This window comes from Terrapene carolina, unplaced genomic scaffold, assembly GCF_002925995.2.
Source record: "Terrapene carolina triunguis isolate 2854851 unplaced genomic scaffold, T_m_triunguis-2.0 Scaffold132, whole genome shotgun sequence".
Taxonomy (NCBI): domain Eukaryota; kingdom Metazoa; phylum Chordata; order Testudines; family Emydidae; genus Terrapene; species Terrapene triunguis.
In genome coordinates, this window is record NW_020664483.1 from 18,960,370 (window position 1) to 18,980,509 (window position 20,140).

At 39.4% G+C, this 20,140-nt stretch overlaps 1 protein-coding gene across 1 annotated transcript in view; it reads left to right on the forward strand.

Moving 5' to 3' along the window:
• USP34 (ubiquitin specific peptidase 34) overlaps window positions 1-20,140 on the forward strand; it is a 257,649-nt gene that overhangs the window by 221,061 nt on the left and 16,448 nt on the right. Inside the window, exons 65-73 of the mRNA XM_029911897.1 lie at window positions 673-777; window positions 1,584-1,731; window positions 2,982-3,616; window positions 12,004-12,161; window positions 13,848-13,926; window positions 15,976-16,102; window positions 16,485-16,592; window positions 17,750-17,854; window positions 17,979-18,103. Of these exons, the coding sequence (XP_029767757.1) occupies window positions 673-777; window positions 1,584-1,731; window positions 2,982-3,616; window positions 12,004-12,161; window positions 13,848-13,926; window positions 15,976-16,102; window positions 16,485-16,592; window positions 17,750-17,854; window positions 17,979-18,103 (1,590 nt within the window). The remainder of the gene's footprint in view (window positions 1-672; window positions 778-1,583; window positions 1,732-2,981; window positions 3,617-12,003; window positions 12,162-13,847; window positions 13,927-15,975; window positions 16,103-16,484; window positions 16,593-17,749; window positions 17,855-17,978; window positions 18,104-20,140) is intronic.

The window sequence follows — 20,140 nt, forward strand, 5'->3', positions numbered from 1 at the left end:
ACATATTTGAAAATGTTACCCTTCATGCAAATAAATTAAGATGATAATTTTACAGTGAGAGTGATACCATCTATATAATAATGTGCTATATTTGTCTGTCCTCCAACACTATGCAAGTGTACCACTGCCCTCTACTGAGAGGAATGTCCAAGCTGTCAAGTGTGTGAGATCACGGTATCCACTCCTGGCGAATACTGCTACAGTACTGAGATCCCTAGTGCAGGGGTAGTCAATTATTTTTTGTCAAAGTCCAAATTTCTTGGCCAAGGTGTATAGTCAAGGTCCAAATGCCAGAGAAAATAATTAAAATATAACAACAATAATGATAATAAGTAAATAAAAAGATTTCAGGGTCCGTTCAAAAGCATTTGGTGGTCTGGATTTGGCCTGCGGTCTACCTATTGATTACCTTTGCCCTAGTATGATCATTACTTGTTGCATTTTATTTACTGCAGCATACAAAGGATATAAGCCTTAGTCCTACTATATATGTATGAATGTTTCACAGGTTACAGCTAGACATAGGCCAAAGATTATTAAAATTGTTCTGATATCTGCTCTGTTTTCAAAGTTTTTTTATGCAAGTATTTGGTTTAACATAAGAAATATTTACAGAAGTATCACTTGACTAAAAGTGATCAAAATGTATATATGTATCTTTTCGCATTACAGGCAGCCAATCCTTTTTTCAAATTGCTGACCATGCTAATGGAGTTTGCTGGTGGTCCTCCAGGAATGCCACCCTTTGCTTCTTACATCCTGCAGAGGATATGGGAGGTACAGTATGTAGAACAAATCATATTGGATTCTTTTTGTCCTTGATCACTTTTTTCTGCTAAAATACTGACAGTGTTCTAAAGGGAGTGTTCATTGTTATCCTTCCTTTTCCACCGTGTCAGTTTGAAGTTATAATTTAGTAATCACTTCTCATTCAAAGAAACAGTGATAAGCTGATAGCCCATAACACTGAAATAATTTGTCTGTTTTTATAATGCCCATAGTGTGTTAGGCATTTTATAAACAAATGAGGAGACTCTCTGTCACCCTGTCACTTCAAGATAATAGGCCTTGTGGGAGAAGTACATTTTAAGGTGTTGAAGGGGAAGAGGGTGCAGGCATTGAGAGCCTTTCTCTTCAACATAAACTGTGCCTTCAGCTCTAGACGTAATCAGTTCAATCCCTGGTATTGGTCATCATGGCAGCTGTCACACTGGCAGATGTCCCACTTTGAAATCTTTGAAGGATGAGAGGTGATATGCGTCATCTTGGCAAAAAGTACAAAAAGAAAATATTTTTATAAATGGGATTACTCTCAAGGTTGGTTAAGTAGCAGCCTTGAAAGTACCCCCCTAAATTTGTAAACATTTTTAAACAATATTGTAAGATGTAAATAGAGTTTATTTGCTGGATCTAATAATAGTGGATGGGATTTTCAAAAGTGCATAAGTGATTTAGGAACACAAAACCCATTGACTGTGATTTCATTGACCCATTATCTTACTAATTCTTAGTTGGTTTTGATACAATAAATACTATAAAATATACTGTATTTTATTTGCTGCTGTTTTCCTCTTTTCTTCTAGGTGATTGAATACAATCCATCTCAGTGCTTGGATTGGCTGGCAGTGCAGACACCTCGAAATAAACTAGCCCACAGTTGGGTGCTGCAAAATATGGAGAACTGGGTTGAACGTTTTCTTTTGGCACACAATTATCCTAGAGTGAGAACTTGTAAGTTTTATATAAGTTAAAGAAATTGGCTCTTCAGGTTATAAGTTATTATTAGGGCCCTACTAAATTCACGGCATGAAAAACGTTTCATGGGCTGTGAAATCTGGTCTTTTGTGTGCCTTTACCCTATACTACATAGATTTCGCAGGGGAGACCACTGTTTCTCAAATTGGGATTCCTGCCTCAAAAGGGAGTCGCAGAGGGGGAAGGGGGGAGCACAAGGTTATTTTAGGAGGGTCATGGTATTGCGCCACCCTTACTTCTGCACTGACTTCAGAGCTGGGTAGCTGGAGAGCGGTGGCTGTTGGCCAAACCATGCCACCATTATTTCTGCGCTGCTGCCTTCAGAGCTGGGTGGCCGGACAGAGGTAGCTGCTGACTGAGGGCCCAGCTCTGCAGGCAGCAGCACAGACATAAGGGTGGCAATACTATACCATGCCATCTTTACTTCTGCGCTGCTGCTGGTGGAGGCTCTGCCTTCCAAACTGGGCTCCTGGCCGAGAGCCGCCGCTCTCCAGCTGCTCAGCTTGGAAGGCAGTGCTGCCGCCAGCAACAGTGCAGAAGTAAGGGTAGCAGTACCACAACCCCCCTATAATAACCTTGCAACCCCCTCAAAACTCCTTTTTGGGTCAGGAGCCCTACAATTACAACACTGTGAAATTTCAGATTTAAATAGCTGAAATCATGAAATTTATTATTTTTAAAATCCTATGATCATGAAATTGACCAAAATGGACCATGAATTTGGTAGGGCCCTAGTTATTATATATAATGTTTTCTTGCTACAAGTGAAAATGGAATTTTCTTGCTATTGTGCCTATTTGTTATCCACAGATTACTCACCTTGAGATAATTACCTTCAGTAAAACTAACTTTAACTTGGTTGATACCTACTGTATCTCATCAATAAATGTTATCTTTACTTGATGAAAAACATAATTTGATTTATTAACCTGAATGATGATACATTTACATTTTCTGTGTCTGACATAGTTAAATTAATATGGTCCAAATATCACATGGGAGAGGCTTCAGGGGAAGGGGTAGTCCAGGAGTTTACCCTTAGAATTTTCACCAAATAGTTGCATTCTAGGTAGGAGTGGGATTTGCTATCCCTTTTACTCCCCAACTTTGTAAAGTGCTTTTTGATCCACTAGTGAAAAGTGCTATAAATGGAATACTCATATAAATATTAATCTGTATGTCCTGTTCAAAGATTTGACAGATTTGTTTTTTGTTTTATTTTGAAGCTGCAGCCTACCTTTTGGTGTCACTTATTCCAAGCAATTCATTCCGTCAGATGTTCCGATCAACTCGATCCTTGCATATCCCTACACGTGACCTGCCTCTCAGTCCAGATACTACAGTAGTTCTTCATCAAGTCTACAATGTACTTCTTGGCCTGCTTTCAAGAGCAAAACTGTATGTTGATGCTGCTGTTCACGGCACTACTAAACTGGTGCCCTACTTTAGTTTCATGACTTACTGTTTAATCTCAAAAACTGAGAAACTTATGTTTTCCACTTATTTCATGGACTTGTGGAACCTTTTCCAGCCTAAACTTTCTGAGCCAGCTATAGCCACCAACCACAATAAACAGGCTTTGCTCTCTTTTTGGTATAATGTATGTGTTGACTGCCCAGAGAATGTACGCCTTATTGTACAGAATCCTGTGGTGACAAAGAACATTGCCTTCAATTACATCCTAGCAGACCATGATGATCAGGATGTGGTGCTCTTTAACCGTGGGATGCTGCCTGCCTATTATGGCATTCTGCGGTTATGCTGCGAACAGTCACCTGCATTCACAAGACAGCTGGCTTCTCATCAGAATATCCAGTGGGCCTTTAAGAATCTCACACCACATGCCAGTCAATACCCAGGAGTAAGTACATTCATTCTGAATAGATATTTTGACATTTGTTCTAAACGCTTCCTCAGTTATTGCTTGACTATATATTTTTATAAAAAATACTTTGAACTAGACAAAAGCTCAACTTTACATACCTAAAAGCAAAAATATTATTGAGTCTTGAGTTCCTGTTATGAATAACCATAAAGCTTATAGGGCGAGCCCTGAGCACCAGTTCTTCTGCAGCAAAGCAGCTTGGGAATGAAAAGGTGTCTCTAAGGAACCTTTGTGCTTCCCACTGATCCTGGAGCTTCTGTACACTGATCTGGTCATGAGGAACAGTTAAGAGCAACTTTTTTGGTGAGGCCAGGAAGTGGTATGGTGTAAAGCTAACTATACCAAGGAAATCTCTTAAACTAGTTTTCCACCTGCTTTGAGCTGCTGGAGCAGTGCCAGAATTTGGCCCTTTGTGTCCTGTGCAAACAATGGGTAGTTACTTGTTCTGTTATTGTAAAGTCTATGTACCTCTTAGAAATTGTTGCTACATTGACCATTATAATATCTTGCCTTAAGAAAGAATGTTGTCCGCAACTTATTTTCCCCTGTAAAATAATTACAATGTCTTCTTGCAGGTTAATGTACATAATGATTTAAAAAGTTGTTTATGAGCAACTTAGTTTATTTGGCACCAGTTTATCTGGCACACAGTTACTTTTCAGAGTAGAGCTGTACTGTAAATGGGGATGAAACTGTGTGACCAGTCATATGGAAGGTTTCTGGTTGAAATGAACAGTTTATCCTGGTCCATCTTATTCAGGAGTTCTCAAGCCCTGGCCAGCTGAGGGCTGTGTTAACAAGCAGGTGCCCAATGACCACATTTTATTTCCGAAGATGGAATAAAATTCAGCTGCCCTTATCTCTGTTACAGTGATGCTATCTAAGAAATTTCCATTCCCACCATGAGATGGAGCACTGTGGGATCAGTAGATTTCCTAAAAGCATGCTAAAGATGAGGGTAACCACAGGTGATTCTTCAATAGTATCCCTGATGGTGCTCCATTTCAAGTGCAAGTGCACCCCATGCATCTTTGGAGATTTTCGATAGCAGTGCCTATTTGGCCTGCATATGCACTATAGACATCCTTGTACCCCATACTGAGGATATAAAGAACTGTGCAGGAGAACTTCACTTAGTTCCTTCTCAACAGCCCTACAAGCTGAGATGGAGCATCTGCCTGCTTCAAGTTTAGTTTATAGCTTAACCTTACATTTTTAGTGTTAATTTGACATTAGTTTAGTTGACTTAGTTTTATACCTCTTTGGATTTAAGGGGTTCCTTTTTTGTTAATACCCCTTCCCCTCCCACCTGATGGGCAGTCTTGGGGGTTGTTGTTGGCAAGGTATGCCAAGATCCCTGGGATTCAAATGCTGCCTCTCCTGCCAGAAACTCACCCTAGTTAATGACTGAGACACCACATACCTTGCACTTGAAAGATCTGCATTTCTTTTAAAAGTAGATCACGAAAAAGGGAAGATTATGGTGGAGCAAACCCTGCAACTGGCTTCGGATCCAGGCTCAGAAAACCCCCTGTACATCAGCCTCTGGGTACACTTAGTGCTCCATCAACCTCTATATCCCAGTCACCAAGATCTTCACAGGAGAAGAGTATGCAGAGTACTGATGAGGCTCTGAACTAGAAGAGCTAGATCTCCTAACAGAGACTCTTCATCGAAGGGAAGCTGTTCACCTCAGAGACTGACTACTTGGGAGACCTCAGGTCCCTGAGGGAATACCGTTGAGGCTCCAGGCTGCTCCAGTACCAGGAGCTCTTTGAAGACTTTCAGTGCTTTGAAAAAACACAATGCCAGACATACATTGTTACCAAAACCGACTCGGGTACTGTCTAAGCTTTAGCTTTAATAGAAACTCCAAGCACTCTGCCTCTTGGAGATCAGCACTACCTACAACTTCTGGGGTACTGGTTCTGTTACTGACACCAAAGAATCATCAACATCCTCAGTACTGTCATCATGTATTTAACATGTACTGCTGAAATAGTCATCATCGACACCGTTTTCTAAAATGGGACTGCTGAAGCAGTCAGCTCTTGGTACCAACTCTGGCCATGATAGAGCCTCATATTACCTCTTCTTCCATACATCCAGTGCTACAGGAATTTAGATACTCCAGGGAGTTGTTTGTTTTCATACAAAGTCTCTACTGTTAATGGGTACTGACAACTATCAATACCAAGATCATCTGGGTCACCTGGTCCCTTATCTTTACCCAGTACCTTCTAGTTCTCTAGTACCTACTGCACAGGACAGACAGCCATCTTCACCTTCACTGTCTGCCCTGCCCTGGGACTATGTTGAGAGTGATTCCTCTGACTCCCAGATTTCAGTACAGGGATCTCCTGTCCATCATCAAAGGGACATTTTCCCGACCGCCTTCACTGAGAGGGAAATTCCAAGGGAAAAACAATTTTGTGTCCCTTCTCACTGGCATGGCCAACATCAGGTGCCCCCTCTTTTGCCTTATGGTCCACCTCATTGGCCATACTGGGATCCATGAGCTGCCTATCACTAGCAGTTCTCAAGACCTAAATCCTCTCCAGGAGATCATTGAGAGAGACATTGTCTTGCTCCATCAGTCCTTCCTCAGCAGCCCCAACCTCAGAAGAAGTCTTTCAAGGAGCAAGAGGCTAGAGTGGACAAGGAAGTGACACTGAAGACTTAATATTTCATCATCGTCACAAGATGAGGAGATAATGCCCCTTCCTTCTCTTGCTGACCATTTTAAACAGTTTCAGAAACCTGTTAAATGGATTGCTGACTCATTACAGATTCTGTTAGAGGAGGTCCAGGAGTCACAACAAACTGTTGAACATTTTGCATACAACAGCTGTCAGTCGCCTGACTCTACCAGTGAGTGAAGTCTTACTGGATCCTGCAAAGACCATCTGGCAAACTCATGCCGCCACACCACATGTGTACAAACAGGCTCTTAAATGAATTTAATCCCAATGGAAAAATTGGAATTTTTGTTTTCCCACTCTGCAGCAAATTCTTTAGTTGTGGCCGCTGTCAGCTAGCATGGGAGACAAATCACACAAAGTATATGCCCTATAATAAAAACCAAAAGCAACGTGACCTATTTGGTCTTAAGAGCTATTCTTCAATGACCCTGCAATTTCAGATTGCAAATTACCAAACCCAGATGGCAAAATATAACCACGCCATGAAAAATGCAATAATTTTGTTGAATATCTCCCTGCAGAACATAGTGGCCAGTTCAAGGCCATCATAGCCAAAGTCAGCTCCTAGAAAGAACCCTATTGCAGGCTTCCATAGACACAGCTGATGTTGCGGCATATTCCATCTCCACTACAGTCGTCATTTCTAGAGCATCTTGGCTACAGCTGTCTGGGTTTCCTAGGGAAGTCCAAAATACTGTTGAAGACCTTCCTTTTGCCGGACTTACACTCCTCTTTGAGTCCACCAAAGAATCTCTCCATACCTTGAAAGATTCCAGGGCCACTCTTAGGTTCCTCTCCATATATGCATCTGCAAACAAAAGAAAATTTAGCAGAACAAAAATGGCACTGAGAGCTCATCTGGCTCAGTTCTTTGCATACCATTGGCCTTCTGAGCCACCTAAGGAACTGATTCCATCACTCAGACGTACACTTTTTCCAAGCATCAATTTTGATGGTTTGGTCAAGGGTCTAGAATGTCCCCACCTGAGGACTATGCAGCTACACCATTCCTCCAACATCTCTTCCTTTGGAGACCATCTCTCATATTTCTGAACTGCGTGGGGAACAGATTGCATCCAACAGATGTGTTTTGAAAGCCATAACATCGGATTACTCCTTTTGTTTGATCTACATTCCCCTACCCACCTCCCTTCCCTGCTCCTTTTCAGGAGCACATCTCACAATCATTTACTGAGACATTTCCCTTCCAAGCATGGGGGCCATATAAGTGGTCCCAATCCAGCACAGGAGGAAGGGATTCTATTCCAAGTATTTTCTGGTCCCCAAAAAGAATCCGGGATGGAGACCATATTAGATCTCAGACTCCTAAGCACCTTTGTGAGATCACAGAAATTCAGGATGGTGACTCTTGCAGCTATAATTCCAGCATTAGATTCTAGGGGTTAGTTTGCAGCCCTCAACCTTAAGGATGCATATCTTTGCATCGCATTTCACTGGTCTTCCAAGAGATACCTTCATTTTACAGTCAGCCAGGACCATTTCCAGTACTGAGTGCTTCCCTTCAGCCTCTCCTTTGCCCCGAGAGTTTTCTTAAAGATCATGGCAGTACAGTAGTAGCTGCTTGCCTACATTCACTTGGAATAATTGTCTTCCCCTGCCTCAACAATTGTCTGCTCAAGGGCTGGTTGCACAACAAAGCTCTCTGCAGTACAATGTTCCTGTTCTGCAGTGATACAACTTCAACTCAACATTGAAAAGTCCATTTTGATCCCAGTATAGCAGATAGACTTCATAAGGATGTCTCTGGATGCAGTGACAGCCAGAGCTTACCTTCCCATGGACAGGTTTATGACTCTAACAAACCTCTTTTCCAAGGTCCCAATAAGCCCCCAGAGATTAGCAAGAAGTTGTCTTCAATTGCTAGGACATATGGCAGCTTGGCAATGCACCATTCGCTGCTTCCAGGGATGGCTCAGAATGGTCTATATTTCAAACAAACACAGTCTAGACAAGCTAATGATTGTCCATCGCCAAGTATTGTACTCACTCTGGTGGAAGACCCCTACAAAGTTTGTGCAAGAGTCCCTTTCACCCAACCACCACTATAACATCAGATGCATGCCTCCTGGAAGCAGGAGTACACCTAAGGACACATACTGTTCATAGCAAATGGTCTGTCCAGTAGTGTCTTCTACATGTTAACCTACTGGAACTCAGAGCAGTGAGGAATGCATCCGTTGCCTTCCATTATACAAGGACAAATCTATCAAAGTCATGACACACAACATAGCCTGTGTTCTACATCATTTAGATTTCAGGGCAGGATGAGATGTAGCCAATTATTTTAGTTTATTGTTCATTTATTCTGTGATATTATGATTAACTAACATGTCATGTCATAATCCTGGTATGCTAAATAGAGTTTAAATTGTAGAATTATAGACGTATAAGATAGATCAGTAGTTAGAAGGGATAATTATGGATGAGGTATCTAAGTGAGGATGGCTGAAACTCATGACCTATAGGCTGAGGCCTGTCAGATTTTAGCTTAGCTTTTTTAGGCTTTAGAGTTTAAAAATGCTGACATACATAAGTGACCGAAGAATAACCCGATGCCATAAGATTACAGGAAAAGATGTACCTTGGGGCAACATTGTAAAAAATTAGCTGGAAGATTAAGTTTAGATCACAAAAATGCTCTAAAGGCACATTTCTCTCTAACATGTGCCCTAACCACAGAGTACAGGTTGTGCGTCAATGCTAATGAGAATAAAAGGAACTATACACAACCTATAGGAAACGGGGTACCTCAAGTTTCTTGGGGACACCAGATCAATAAAGAAAAAGAGGGTTGACATTTTCGTGTACATGCGCAGAATGTAGGTATAGGCAAAATTACATTATAAAAAGAGGGTGCCCAGATTGGGAAAATTGAGCTCCCTATGGGAAACTCTAGCAGAAACCATCCCTCTACTGATGATCAATCCATGAGAGACTCATCAGACCCTAAACTATCTAGGAGGATGTGAGTATGACTGTAGGTATAATTTGTGCATGGATATATTTAGGATTTATATATGCCGTGATATTCATAACTGTGCTGGTAACTTTAATAAAACTGATAAAAGATATTAGACCTTGCTCTTGTGGCTGTATATGCTACTTTCCTTGGCCATCATGTGTTCCTATGAACTCTAGATTTGAAACAATGGGCAGAGGTAACTCTTTTGAACTTGAGACTGTAGCTGCCGAAACCTTTTATTTGTCTGTAGAGGGATTTCCAGTGTTTGCCCATCCCATAACAATAAGGGTTGACGAATCTTTACCACAGGTTACACAGCCCACATCTGTGGGATTTCAATCTGGTCCTTAATTGCTTTAGGAAACCTCCCTTTGGACCACTGGTTACCTGTTCTCTACTTCACCTGTCCATGAAGACAGCCTTCTTATGGCCGTTACTTTTGCTCGCAGTCAGAGAAATAGGGGCTTTCATGGCAGATTCTCCCTTTACAGTAGTTTTCAAGGGAAAAGTTTCATTACAGCTACACCTAAAGTCTCTACCCAAAGTATCATCTGAATTCCATTTTAACAAGGTTATTCATCTTCCAGTTATTTTCCTGAAGCCACAGTAGACTCTGGAAGAAGCTAGTCTATATACCTTGGATGTCAGAATGGCACTAGCCTTCTATGTGGACAGAACCAAACCATTTAGAAAATCTTCCAGACTCTTTGTTTAATTTGTGGACAGATCCAAAGGATCGACAATCTCCACTCAGAGAGACTCAAGGTGGATGAGGCTTGGTTATGGTTTGGTTATAGTTATAAGGCTGCCAAAGTCCAACCTTCTTATGGTACTTGGCCATTATACAAGATCCCTACCTCAATAGCATTACTGGAAAATATTTCAGTTGCTGACATTTGCAACGCTGAAACCTGGACCTCTGTACATATATTCTCCAAACATTGGTTCATGCTTCCAGATCAGATACTGTGGTTGACAATGCGGTTCTGTCTCAGTTTTACTACTAATCCGAAGCCCCCTCTCCCTTCTGAAGATACTGATTGGGAGTTACCTGAAGTGGAGTACTCATAGGAGGGACACTACTCGAAGAAGGAGAGGTTACTGACCTTGTGCAGTAACTACAGTTCTTTGAGGTGTGTACCATTCTGGGTTCTCCACTACCCTCCCTCCTTCCCCTCTGCTTTGGAGTTTTATCTCTCAGGACTTCACAGTAGAAAAGGAACTGAAGGTGGTTCACTTGAACAGCTCTCTATATCCTTAGTACGGGGCATGAGGATGTTTGGAGCATGTACACAGGCCGAACGGGCACTGCTACCAAAAATCTCTAATCAGAGGCACATCGGACTCATGTGTACCTGAAGGGACATACATCTAGGAGAACTCCAGTTACTGCATAAGATGAATAACCTCTCCTTACATCTTGGAGTTCTGTTTATCATACTTGTCTCACAAACACATTTACCACTTCAGATACTATTGAAAAGGTAACTCTGTGTGCTGGTGCAAATAACATATTAAATTCCATCAAAGCCAGAGCAAATGCTTCCTCCCAGTATTTAGTCCGTCCTTTCCTGTCAGTATTTGCAATGGCAAATCACAACACACATCATAAATCATAGGGTCTCATGTGTAACTGAGTATGAACAAATCCATTGAAAATATTGAGACAAATCAGGGACTCCTATGTGAAAATTGAACAAATGTATCTTACATGGAGGACCTCTGTAGCGGTAGAGAGGAGCCATCCCCAACAAGTACAGAGAACACTATTACTTCCCATGTACTGTACTGCTGGAGGTTTTGTCCAGTGTATCTACATAATTTGAGACTCATTGATCAAGCCCTTTCTCTGGATGGCTTGAAGAGGGTCCTGCTGCATTCAGGAATTTATCCTCTGAAGCCTCTCTGCAACCTGCCCCCAAGGAACCATGGTGGTTCTGCTGTGTTTAGGGCCTTCCAGGCATAGGGGACTTGGGTAGGATTTAGCCCAAATAGTTTTCTGCATCTTGAAAGTGGATTCTGGCAGTGCAGAGTTAAAAATAGCTATATATCATAACTGCCAGATAATTTACTTACTTTGCTACAGAAATTGACCTTCTGTTGCTCTAGAAAAGCCCAAGAACTTTGTGGTCACATGGATAAGGATTTCTCAATGTTATGTATTTGTGCAATTGTAGCAGTAATCTGCATTGATGGTAAGCATCAAGATATCCCAAGATATCTGCTGATATAAAGGGACATCTCAATGTCCTTGCAATATGAGAATATTCTTTTTAAAACACCTTATGCCAATTCAGTTTATTCTGAAAATATGTAATATGGTGAATATCATTAACTGATATCTCTCTCACTCCACAAAGAAAACAATAAGGGGTGAACAGAGACAGCACTCTAGATAGAAAATTGTAGGAATATATACAACTTTTGAAGCTGTATTTATGTTTAAGTACTCTTATTTTTTTAATAAGGTAATATTTAAAGAATATCAATGCTGTGTATTTTTCTGATTTTTCCCCTTCTCTAAAATATATAAAAATGTCTTCTAGATTCTCACATATATGTCACTTCAATGTATTGCTTAATAGAAATAATGCACAGTCATGAAGAGGAGAATATAAGCCATAATTTATTAATTAAGAAAGATTACCTTAACCTAATGTTTATTTTGTTCGTTTTAGGCAGTAGAAGAGCTGTTTAACCTCATGCAGCTGTTTGTAGCTCAGAGGCCAGATATGAGAGAAGAGGAGATAGAAGACATAAAGCAATTTAAGAAAACAACCATAAGCTGTTATCTGCGCTGCTTAGATGGACGGTCTTGTTGGACTACTTTAATAAGGTATTACAGTACTGAAATGTTAGTGAGGCAGCTTAATTCTTTTCAGTAAAAACAAAATGCACTTTTTAGAATTTGCAATATCATAAATTATTCTTCAGTATAGCTTACTTTATACACTTTTTGAAAAAATCTATGATATTGTCTTTATAAATCTTGATACTGTCTTTACTGTCACATACAGTAAAGTTGTAGTTGGTCTCTGAAATACAGAAATTGTCTCTTTATATATAAAAACCTATTGTGCGTGAAAATAATAATGTAATTTATAAGATCCCACCATGCAAGGAACTAAATACATATAATTATCAGTAATTTAAAAAAATAAACATACATTATTGTTATTCAAAACAAAATGTTAGAAAGCCATAACAAAATGTTGTTATTAAAATATTTTCTTTGACATAAAGCCTAGAAATTCAGTAGTAAAGCTGAAACTTCATTCTGTATCTTAACCCACCCTATTTTGCATAGCTTGGTGAGCATGTACAATGTGACAGTTTACCCTCCCTTGCAAAATTGTAAGGCACGAGTAAGGTAGAAATGGTGGCTTTGGTGCAGGGTTTCTGCCTTATCTGAGATTATTTTATACATCACCTCTACAAAGAGTTTAAAGTTCTTAGGCGCATCTTTTCGAAATTTTAGTTCTCTGTTGAATATGTGAAACTAGTGATTTTTTTCCCCATTTTATTTATGGATATGACCATAAAATGGCTGCGTCACATAGGTCACATCACTGGGAGTGTAAACCCAGCAACGGATGGGCTGGAATGTTCTTGTGAGAAGAGAAAATCTCCTTTACTCCCCTGAGGGCATATACGTAGTCATCTATCTTAGCACAGAAGTAGATACGTCGCATAATTGGATGCTCAAACTTAGTAGAAATATTAGTGTGTAATTATTATTTTTCGTAAATATTCTGGTGTCATGCTTTATTTTCCATGGAAAATACCCTGGAAACCATTGTTTGAGTGAAAGAAATGGTAGCACTTAGAAGCTGTATGCATAAGCTTACATAGGAAGGAACATGTGTGTTAATGAGTAGAAGAGGGGGTGTTCAGTATGTGGTGAGAACAAGAACTATTCCATGAATTCTTTTAAAACTCAGTACTGTTTTTAATGTACAGTTGCACCCTTAATTTGAGTGCTCAGTTAAATGCTCAACTGGCCAGGCAAAATCCTTTATTTTTAGTTATATGCTTAAAATGCTCTTTCAGAAATTTTTCTACTCATTTGCATTCTCAAATATATGCTTAATTGCACCTTACCCTGCACTTAAAATGCATTTTTTGAAAAGCTTAAACCTTCATCTTTGAATGGATTGTTTTCTTTAGTTTTTTAATACTTTGAAGCCATTACTTGTTAAAACACCTTTGGAGAGAGTGTCCATAAAATACTTTTTGAAGAGATATTCTTGTTTTAAAAAGATGGAAGTTGGTACTACCTCCATCAAAGCAGTTAGTTTTAGAAGTATGTTTGGCACTATGAGGAACACATCTAAACTAATAAAATGAAAGGACTGAAGGTGATAATTGTATTCATTTCATTTTCTCCTGATCTGTGCTCAGACCTCCAAATATAATTTCACTAATGCTGAATTTAATAATTTTAAGGCATTGTGAGAATTATGAAAAGCTGGTATTTTAGGCATGATTTTTTTCAGTGTTTAAGTCTTTCTTTCTTTTCTAGTGCCTTCAGAATATTATTAGAATCTGATGAAGACAGACTTCTTGTTGTGTTTAATAGAGGCTTAATCCTGATGACTGAGGTAAATATTTCATTGTCACTTAGTTCAAATGAGCATCTTCCTTTCCCATTGACTCATCATCTGAAAGGATGGGGGGGGGGTCTCATCACTTCCTCACTGATAAATATGCTTGCTTTAAGTATTTTTTTTAACCCAGTATCAGCCATTTTAAAACTACCTAAAAAATGTGGGGAGAGGTGATTCAATCCTAAAATGCTTATAAAACCAGACATCTTCAAGTGTTCATCCTTAGCTAGTTGATCTCAGAAGTTTGAATTTCCCAGTGATGACAATGTTAATAACAAAAGCTATATAAAAACCTAAACAAATCTTTTCTTTTTTTAAAGAAAAGAAATCACAAAATCAAAACTCTGTAATGCTATAATAAAACCCATGTAAATTTTTAAAACTGATATAAAAGTAAACCTACTAAACTGTATTTGCTCTGAAATTTTTGCTGGTTGCCTTTTGTCTCTTAGAAATGTTTAGATGTAAGAAATTTGAGCTAACAAATTTATGAACCAAACTCTTAACTATTCCTATATCAAACTTGTTTTTAGGGAGGGGGGGAGTTGGCACAGGACATTACGAAGATATGTCTAGAAATAAAGCATAATTAGTTTTGCTACTTAACAGCTAGGTTCACCCTCTAGTTGAAGGGTGCTTCATGCAGAAAGGCTAACACTGGACCCAATACAACTCCATTAAAGGATCTGGAAGCTGGATAAGGCCACAGTGTGGTATAAGCAATGTCTTGTCTGAGCTGCTCTTCAACTTGTAACTACTGTACTATATTATAGACCATATGCTGTCACTTGTCTGCTAAAGGTGTTTTTATATGTTAAATAAACAGCATTAAGAACCTTCCACGTCAGCAGAATAGATTTCCTCACTGCAAAGGGTTGACAGTGTATTCTGAATCTTTCTCCTGGTATCAATATAGATCATAATTAAGGTTTTGCATTATATTTTGAGGGAGATTAATATATATAGTATTTCCTTATCTGTTGGATGTTTGAAACATAATTGGCATTCAAGCAGAGTAAATATCTTCTTTGCCAAAATCCTTGCAATATTGTATATTGCCAGCAATATGAGTAGCCTATACCACTACAATTTCTCTCTAAGTCAAAAATCCCCAGAAGATGCTTTTGTTAGAGCAGTAGTAATAATTCAGCTGACACAGAATTTTATATTGTATGTCTGTAAACAATGCACATAAACTTAACTAGACTATATATGATTATTCTGTAACCATTGTTTTCTTAAATATGTGCACCCAAGTCCCTTTCCCACGCCTCCTTAATAGAACTTTGTTTCTGGACAAATTGGGATTAAAGATTTGTAAAATCTTAAGTGTTTTGGGCTCTACTTGGCTCTTTGGGTTTTAGACTTCAATGTCTCCACCTGCTGCTTATGCAGATTTAAGTAGTTGCCTTGAGCCAGAAGTGTTTAGCTTATGCAACTTAAAAACTGCACAGGCTATGCATGCACAGATTGCATTAACCTTGAAGCAAATCTCTTCGTTTTACAGATTTTATAAACTAAGCTGGATGTGTTTGCAAAGCTTTTCTGTTTCCTGAATCAGACTGTTTGCGTGTGCATGCAGAGTTTGCTCTGTTTTTCAATAGCATTTTTAAACTCATTTTCCACAGGCACACAGTGAGAAATTTCTTATTGCTCTAGTATTAGTGAAATTTAGAGTAGGATAAAAATCAGTAGCAAATCACAGTCTAAATCATGGACAGACTACCATCTCTCCATAATACCAAAACTCTGTACTAGGGCAGGAAATGATATTAGAGCATTACTTAAAATTACTTTCTTTTTGACAATCATTTGTTCATAGTTAACTAACTGTTCATTATTTGGACAACCTACTGTATATAATGAATTCTTCTTTGAGTAACTTTATATCTGGCAGCTTCTATCACAAAACATTTTGATACATCTTTCTGTGGTAGTAAAATAAATGTAAAAATAGTATCTGTAGGATTAAATTAGAAATAATAATAAATTTTAATTTGTTAGTATAAACTTTTGCTTTCATTTTACTTTCTTTTTTTGTAGTCCTTTAACACATTGCACATGATGTATCATGAGGCCACAGCTTGTCACGTGACTGGAGACCTGGTGGAACTTTTGTCAATATTCCTCTCGGTCCTTAAATCAACACGTCCATATCTTCAGAGAAAAGGTTTGGTAATGATTTTTTTTTTAATAGAGATTAAAGGCTTTAGTTTGTTTGAACTAATTAATTTTCATGGACAGAAATTCTTTCATAGTTTGTCTCGTTGCTATGTAACCTTTGGGAATCCTCTTTTTCTCGACATTAACAGTGACTAAATTAATTTAATTATTAAAGTGTTAAAATGTATCTAAAAATAAATAGTATAGTTTTGACAGCAGTAGACCAGTGACAAGTCTTAGGTTTCTAATTTGATTAAGATCACGTTTATAAAATTGATACAATGATCGTTTTAATTGCTCCATGTGACCATTTTCTTTCTTACTTCAGGAATTAAAAGTTGTCAAGAATTTGGAATGACAGATAACTTAGCATGTTTTTGTATTTGCAGATGTGAAGCAAGCGCTAATCCAGTGGCAGGAGCGAATTGAATTTGCCCATAAACTCTTAACTCTGCTAAATTCTTACAGTCCTTCAGAACTTAGAAATGCTTGCATTGGTAAGTTGTATTAATGCTACTGCAGTCCGGAAAGATTCTTTCTATATAACTAAATTAAAATTAACAGAAACAGTTCTATATTACGATTATTTATGAATGTTCTGCACACTGGATTTGTTAATTTCTTGACATTAATAGAATTATTGTTTATTTTCCCAAGAATCTTACTAATCCTTGTATATCAAGAATAAAATGAACATTTAGGATTTGTTAGGCATCATTTTATATTATTCATCTAGCTTGTTTAAAAGCCTGGTGCCTGATTCTATTCTATTCTCGCTTATACTGGTGTGAATCAGGAATAACTCTGTTGAAATCAATAGATTTTCTACAGTGTTAGTAAGATCAGAATCAAGTTCCAGATCTTTAATTTAGCATCCACAGGGTAACTAAATTAATATTTAAAGTTAGTGGGAAAACTCATTTGTTGTGAAGCACAGAAACCTCGTTACCCCGAGTAAGAACTCCGTGTCCATTTCTATGCCCCATTTACTAAAAAAATGCAACAGTAAAAGTAAAAAGACATGTTAAATAGCTTTTAAAAGTACCGGGCTATGATGTTTCTTGCTTCTTGATTCCTGGTGGGGTGTTTAACTTGTAGGAATGGACGTCATACCAAGAAATTCTTGTCTTCTTGCATTAGCAAACTTCTTCTGAAAGGCTTTATCTGATTTTTTTAAGGAGTAGAATCTGCATTTTTTTCTTGTTTGTGAAGGCCTAACCCACTGTCCAAATTAAACCTATTTTTAATATAATTTGTATGCCTTTTCCTGTTACTTTGAGTGCCCTTGTCATTGTCGTCCTGGCTGCTGCTGGTTGCCATTTTCCAGGCATCAGACCTGATATGGTAAAGAAGAAGCAAAGAGGGTAATTTTCTTGAGCTTCTACTTCCTACAGTTTGACACCCCTCTTATTGGTTGTTAAGGGAAAGTTGATATAACACTGATTAGGTTTTCTTCTAGTGGTAGAGGTGAAGGAACCTTGATTATTTCAGGTGTTTTCACATTAAATTTTGTTCACTATAAAGCCTGCCTCCACAATGTGCACTAGCAGAAGTAATACCAAATAGATCAGGTTTTCAGATGCATGAGCCATAAGTCATGTTTACACTTAAGAAATAACTTTGTGTAATAGCAAAACCAACTTCTCATTTGTAGATGTCCTCAAGGAGCTTGTGCTTTTAAGCCCTCATGATTTCCTGCACACTTTGGTTCCATTTCTGCAGCACAACCATTGTACATACCACCACAGTAATATCCCAAGTATGTATTTCTAATTGTTGTATTTTACAGTTGAATTTCAATACAATTGCTCTTTGTGTGCATTGAGGGGTGCTAGTGTTGACCTTTTAAATTGTTCATCATTTTGTCCTAATTTACACTACAGTGTCTCTTGGACCTTATTTCCCCTGTCGTGAAAATCTGAAATTAATAGGAGGGAAAAGTAATATCCGTCCTCCTCGTCCTGAACTCAATATGTGCCTCTTGCCTACGATGATGGAAGCCAGCAAGGTATGTACATATATGGACATAGGGAAACCTGTTTTCCTGTCAATAGCATTACATATTTGTAGCTTGTAAAGAAAGCAAAATTTTAAGTGCTTTCAAAATGATGCCTTGTACAATGTGTTTACCCACTAACTTACTGTGTAAGCAAATTTTAAAAACTGTACTTATGAAATTTAAAATTATCCTCAGTGGGTTTGAATTATGTGGTGGTGCCTGTGCCCAAAATGATGTAATATTATGAATTTCCATTACAAATATTTATATAGTGTATGAGCCCACATTTTATAATCAATAATTCTTTAGTATTAAGAGCCAGTTTTAAAAGAAGTCTCTAAAATTGCACCAACCATCTTTCTTGCTAATATTTTTGCTTATGTATTTTTCATCTGTGTGTTTTTTCATTAAATTGTGTTTGCATGCATGAATCTCAGATACTTAGATTTCTAACTATCTGATCTGTGCATGCCAATGCTTGAGCATCTAAATCCAAAAATTTGGATGCAGAAATTATATGTGAAAACTTTGGAATGCAAAACTGCAGACCTGATTTTATTGATTGGGCTATATATGTCTTTGAAAATTTGGTTGTTCTTCGACTGATTCCTCATATCGATTCCAATTAGGTGTGTGCGTGCCATGTGCACAGTCATTGGAAAGTTTTTCCTTTAGTGGCACCCGTCAGGTCGGCTGCAGAGCCCTCTGGGGTGTCACCTCCATGGCACTCAATATATGACCCTGCCGACCTGGCGCCTCCTCATTTCCTTCTTACCACCAGTGACGGTCATTGGAACTGTGGCGACTTGCTTAACAAGTTCTCCTCTCATTCTTCTAGCTTTCAGTTCGTGTTAGTTTAGTGTTACTTGTATTTGTAGTTAGTTAGTGTTAGTAGTTTTAGCTGTTGGGTGTGGGGGTTTCCCCTCCACCCCAACTGCCTATCTCCCCTTGGGGACTTGGGGCATGTCTCGGTCCCAAGGGTTCAAATCCTGCAATAAGCCCATGCCAACGGGCGACCCCCACGACGCTTGTCTAAAGTGTCTGGGGGAGGCGCACCAGGCTGATAAGTGCAGGATTTGTAAAGGGTTTCACTCTAGAATGAAAAAGGAGTGGGACTTCCATTTAAAACATCTTCTTATAGAGGCGGCTCTCAGACTGCAATCCACCTCTGTGCAGCAAGACACGGCACCAAGTTCATCGGTGCGGAGCGCTCCGGCATCCGTGGTAGATGGACATAGGAAGGACATAGGGACCAACGGCAATGCAACCAAAGCCAACGGGAATTGTCTGGCACCGATCTCATTCCTTTGCGCCGCAGGAGCGGCACCAGAAGCAGGGTAGGAGTGGATCTCCGCCTTCGAGACCCAATCCCTCGGAGTCGGCCATTGGAGCGCATCCCAGGAAGGAGCACCCAACACCGTGATGTTTGGAACCGGCACCGTCGACTTCTGCACCGTAAAGGGGACCGTTGAGTCCAGTACCTTTGGATTCCCCAAGCCATATGGTGGAAGAGGTGGGGATGCCATCCACCCCAGACACCTTAGAGGCCATGAGGGATCTCAAAGCCATGACTGCACCGAGGTCCCTGGCTTTCCGGGACAAGCCCCCAGCGCTACTGAAAGTGGCACTGTCATGGGGCAAGCCGGCGATGTTGCATCTGCCTACACCCAGCAGATCACCAGTCCAGATAACACCAGGGGAATGTCACATCCATGCTGAAATTTAGGGAATTGTTGCCCTTGGAGTCCAGGGAGGAGTTTGGGGATATTGTTGAGGAGGGCAAAGAAGTAGCATGGACCTCTTTGCAGGCCTCTCTGGATGCTGCGGCACTGCACCCTTTCCTCAGGGATAGTCATGAGGAGGAGTTCATGGCTACAGGCATCTGGCTTATCCCCAGAGGTGCAGCAAACTCTGCAGGACCCGCCATTCGATGGGGCAGGCCTGTTTGCGGAGCAAACAGACTCCAGGCTGCGCAGCCTAAAAGACTACCGGGTGACAATGAAGTAATTGGGTATGCACACACCAGCAACCCAATGCAAACACTTC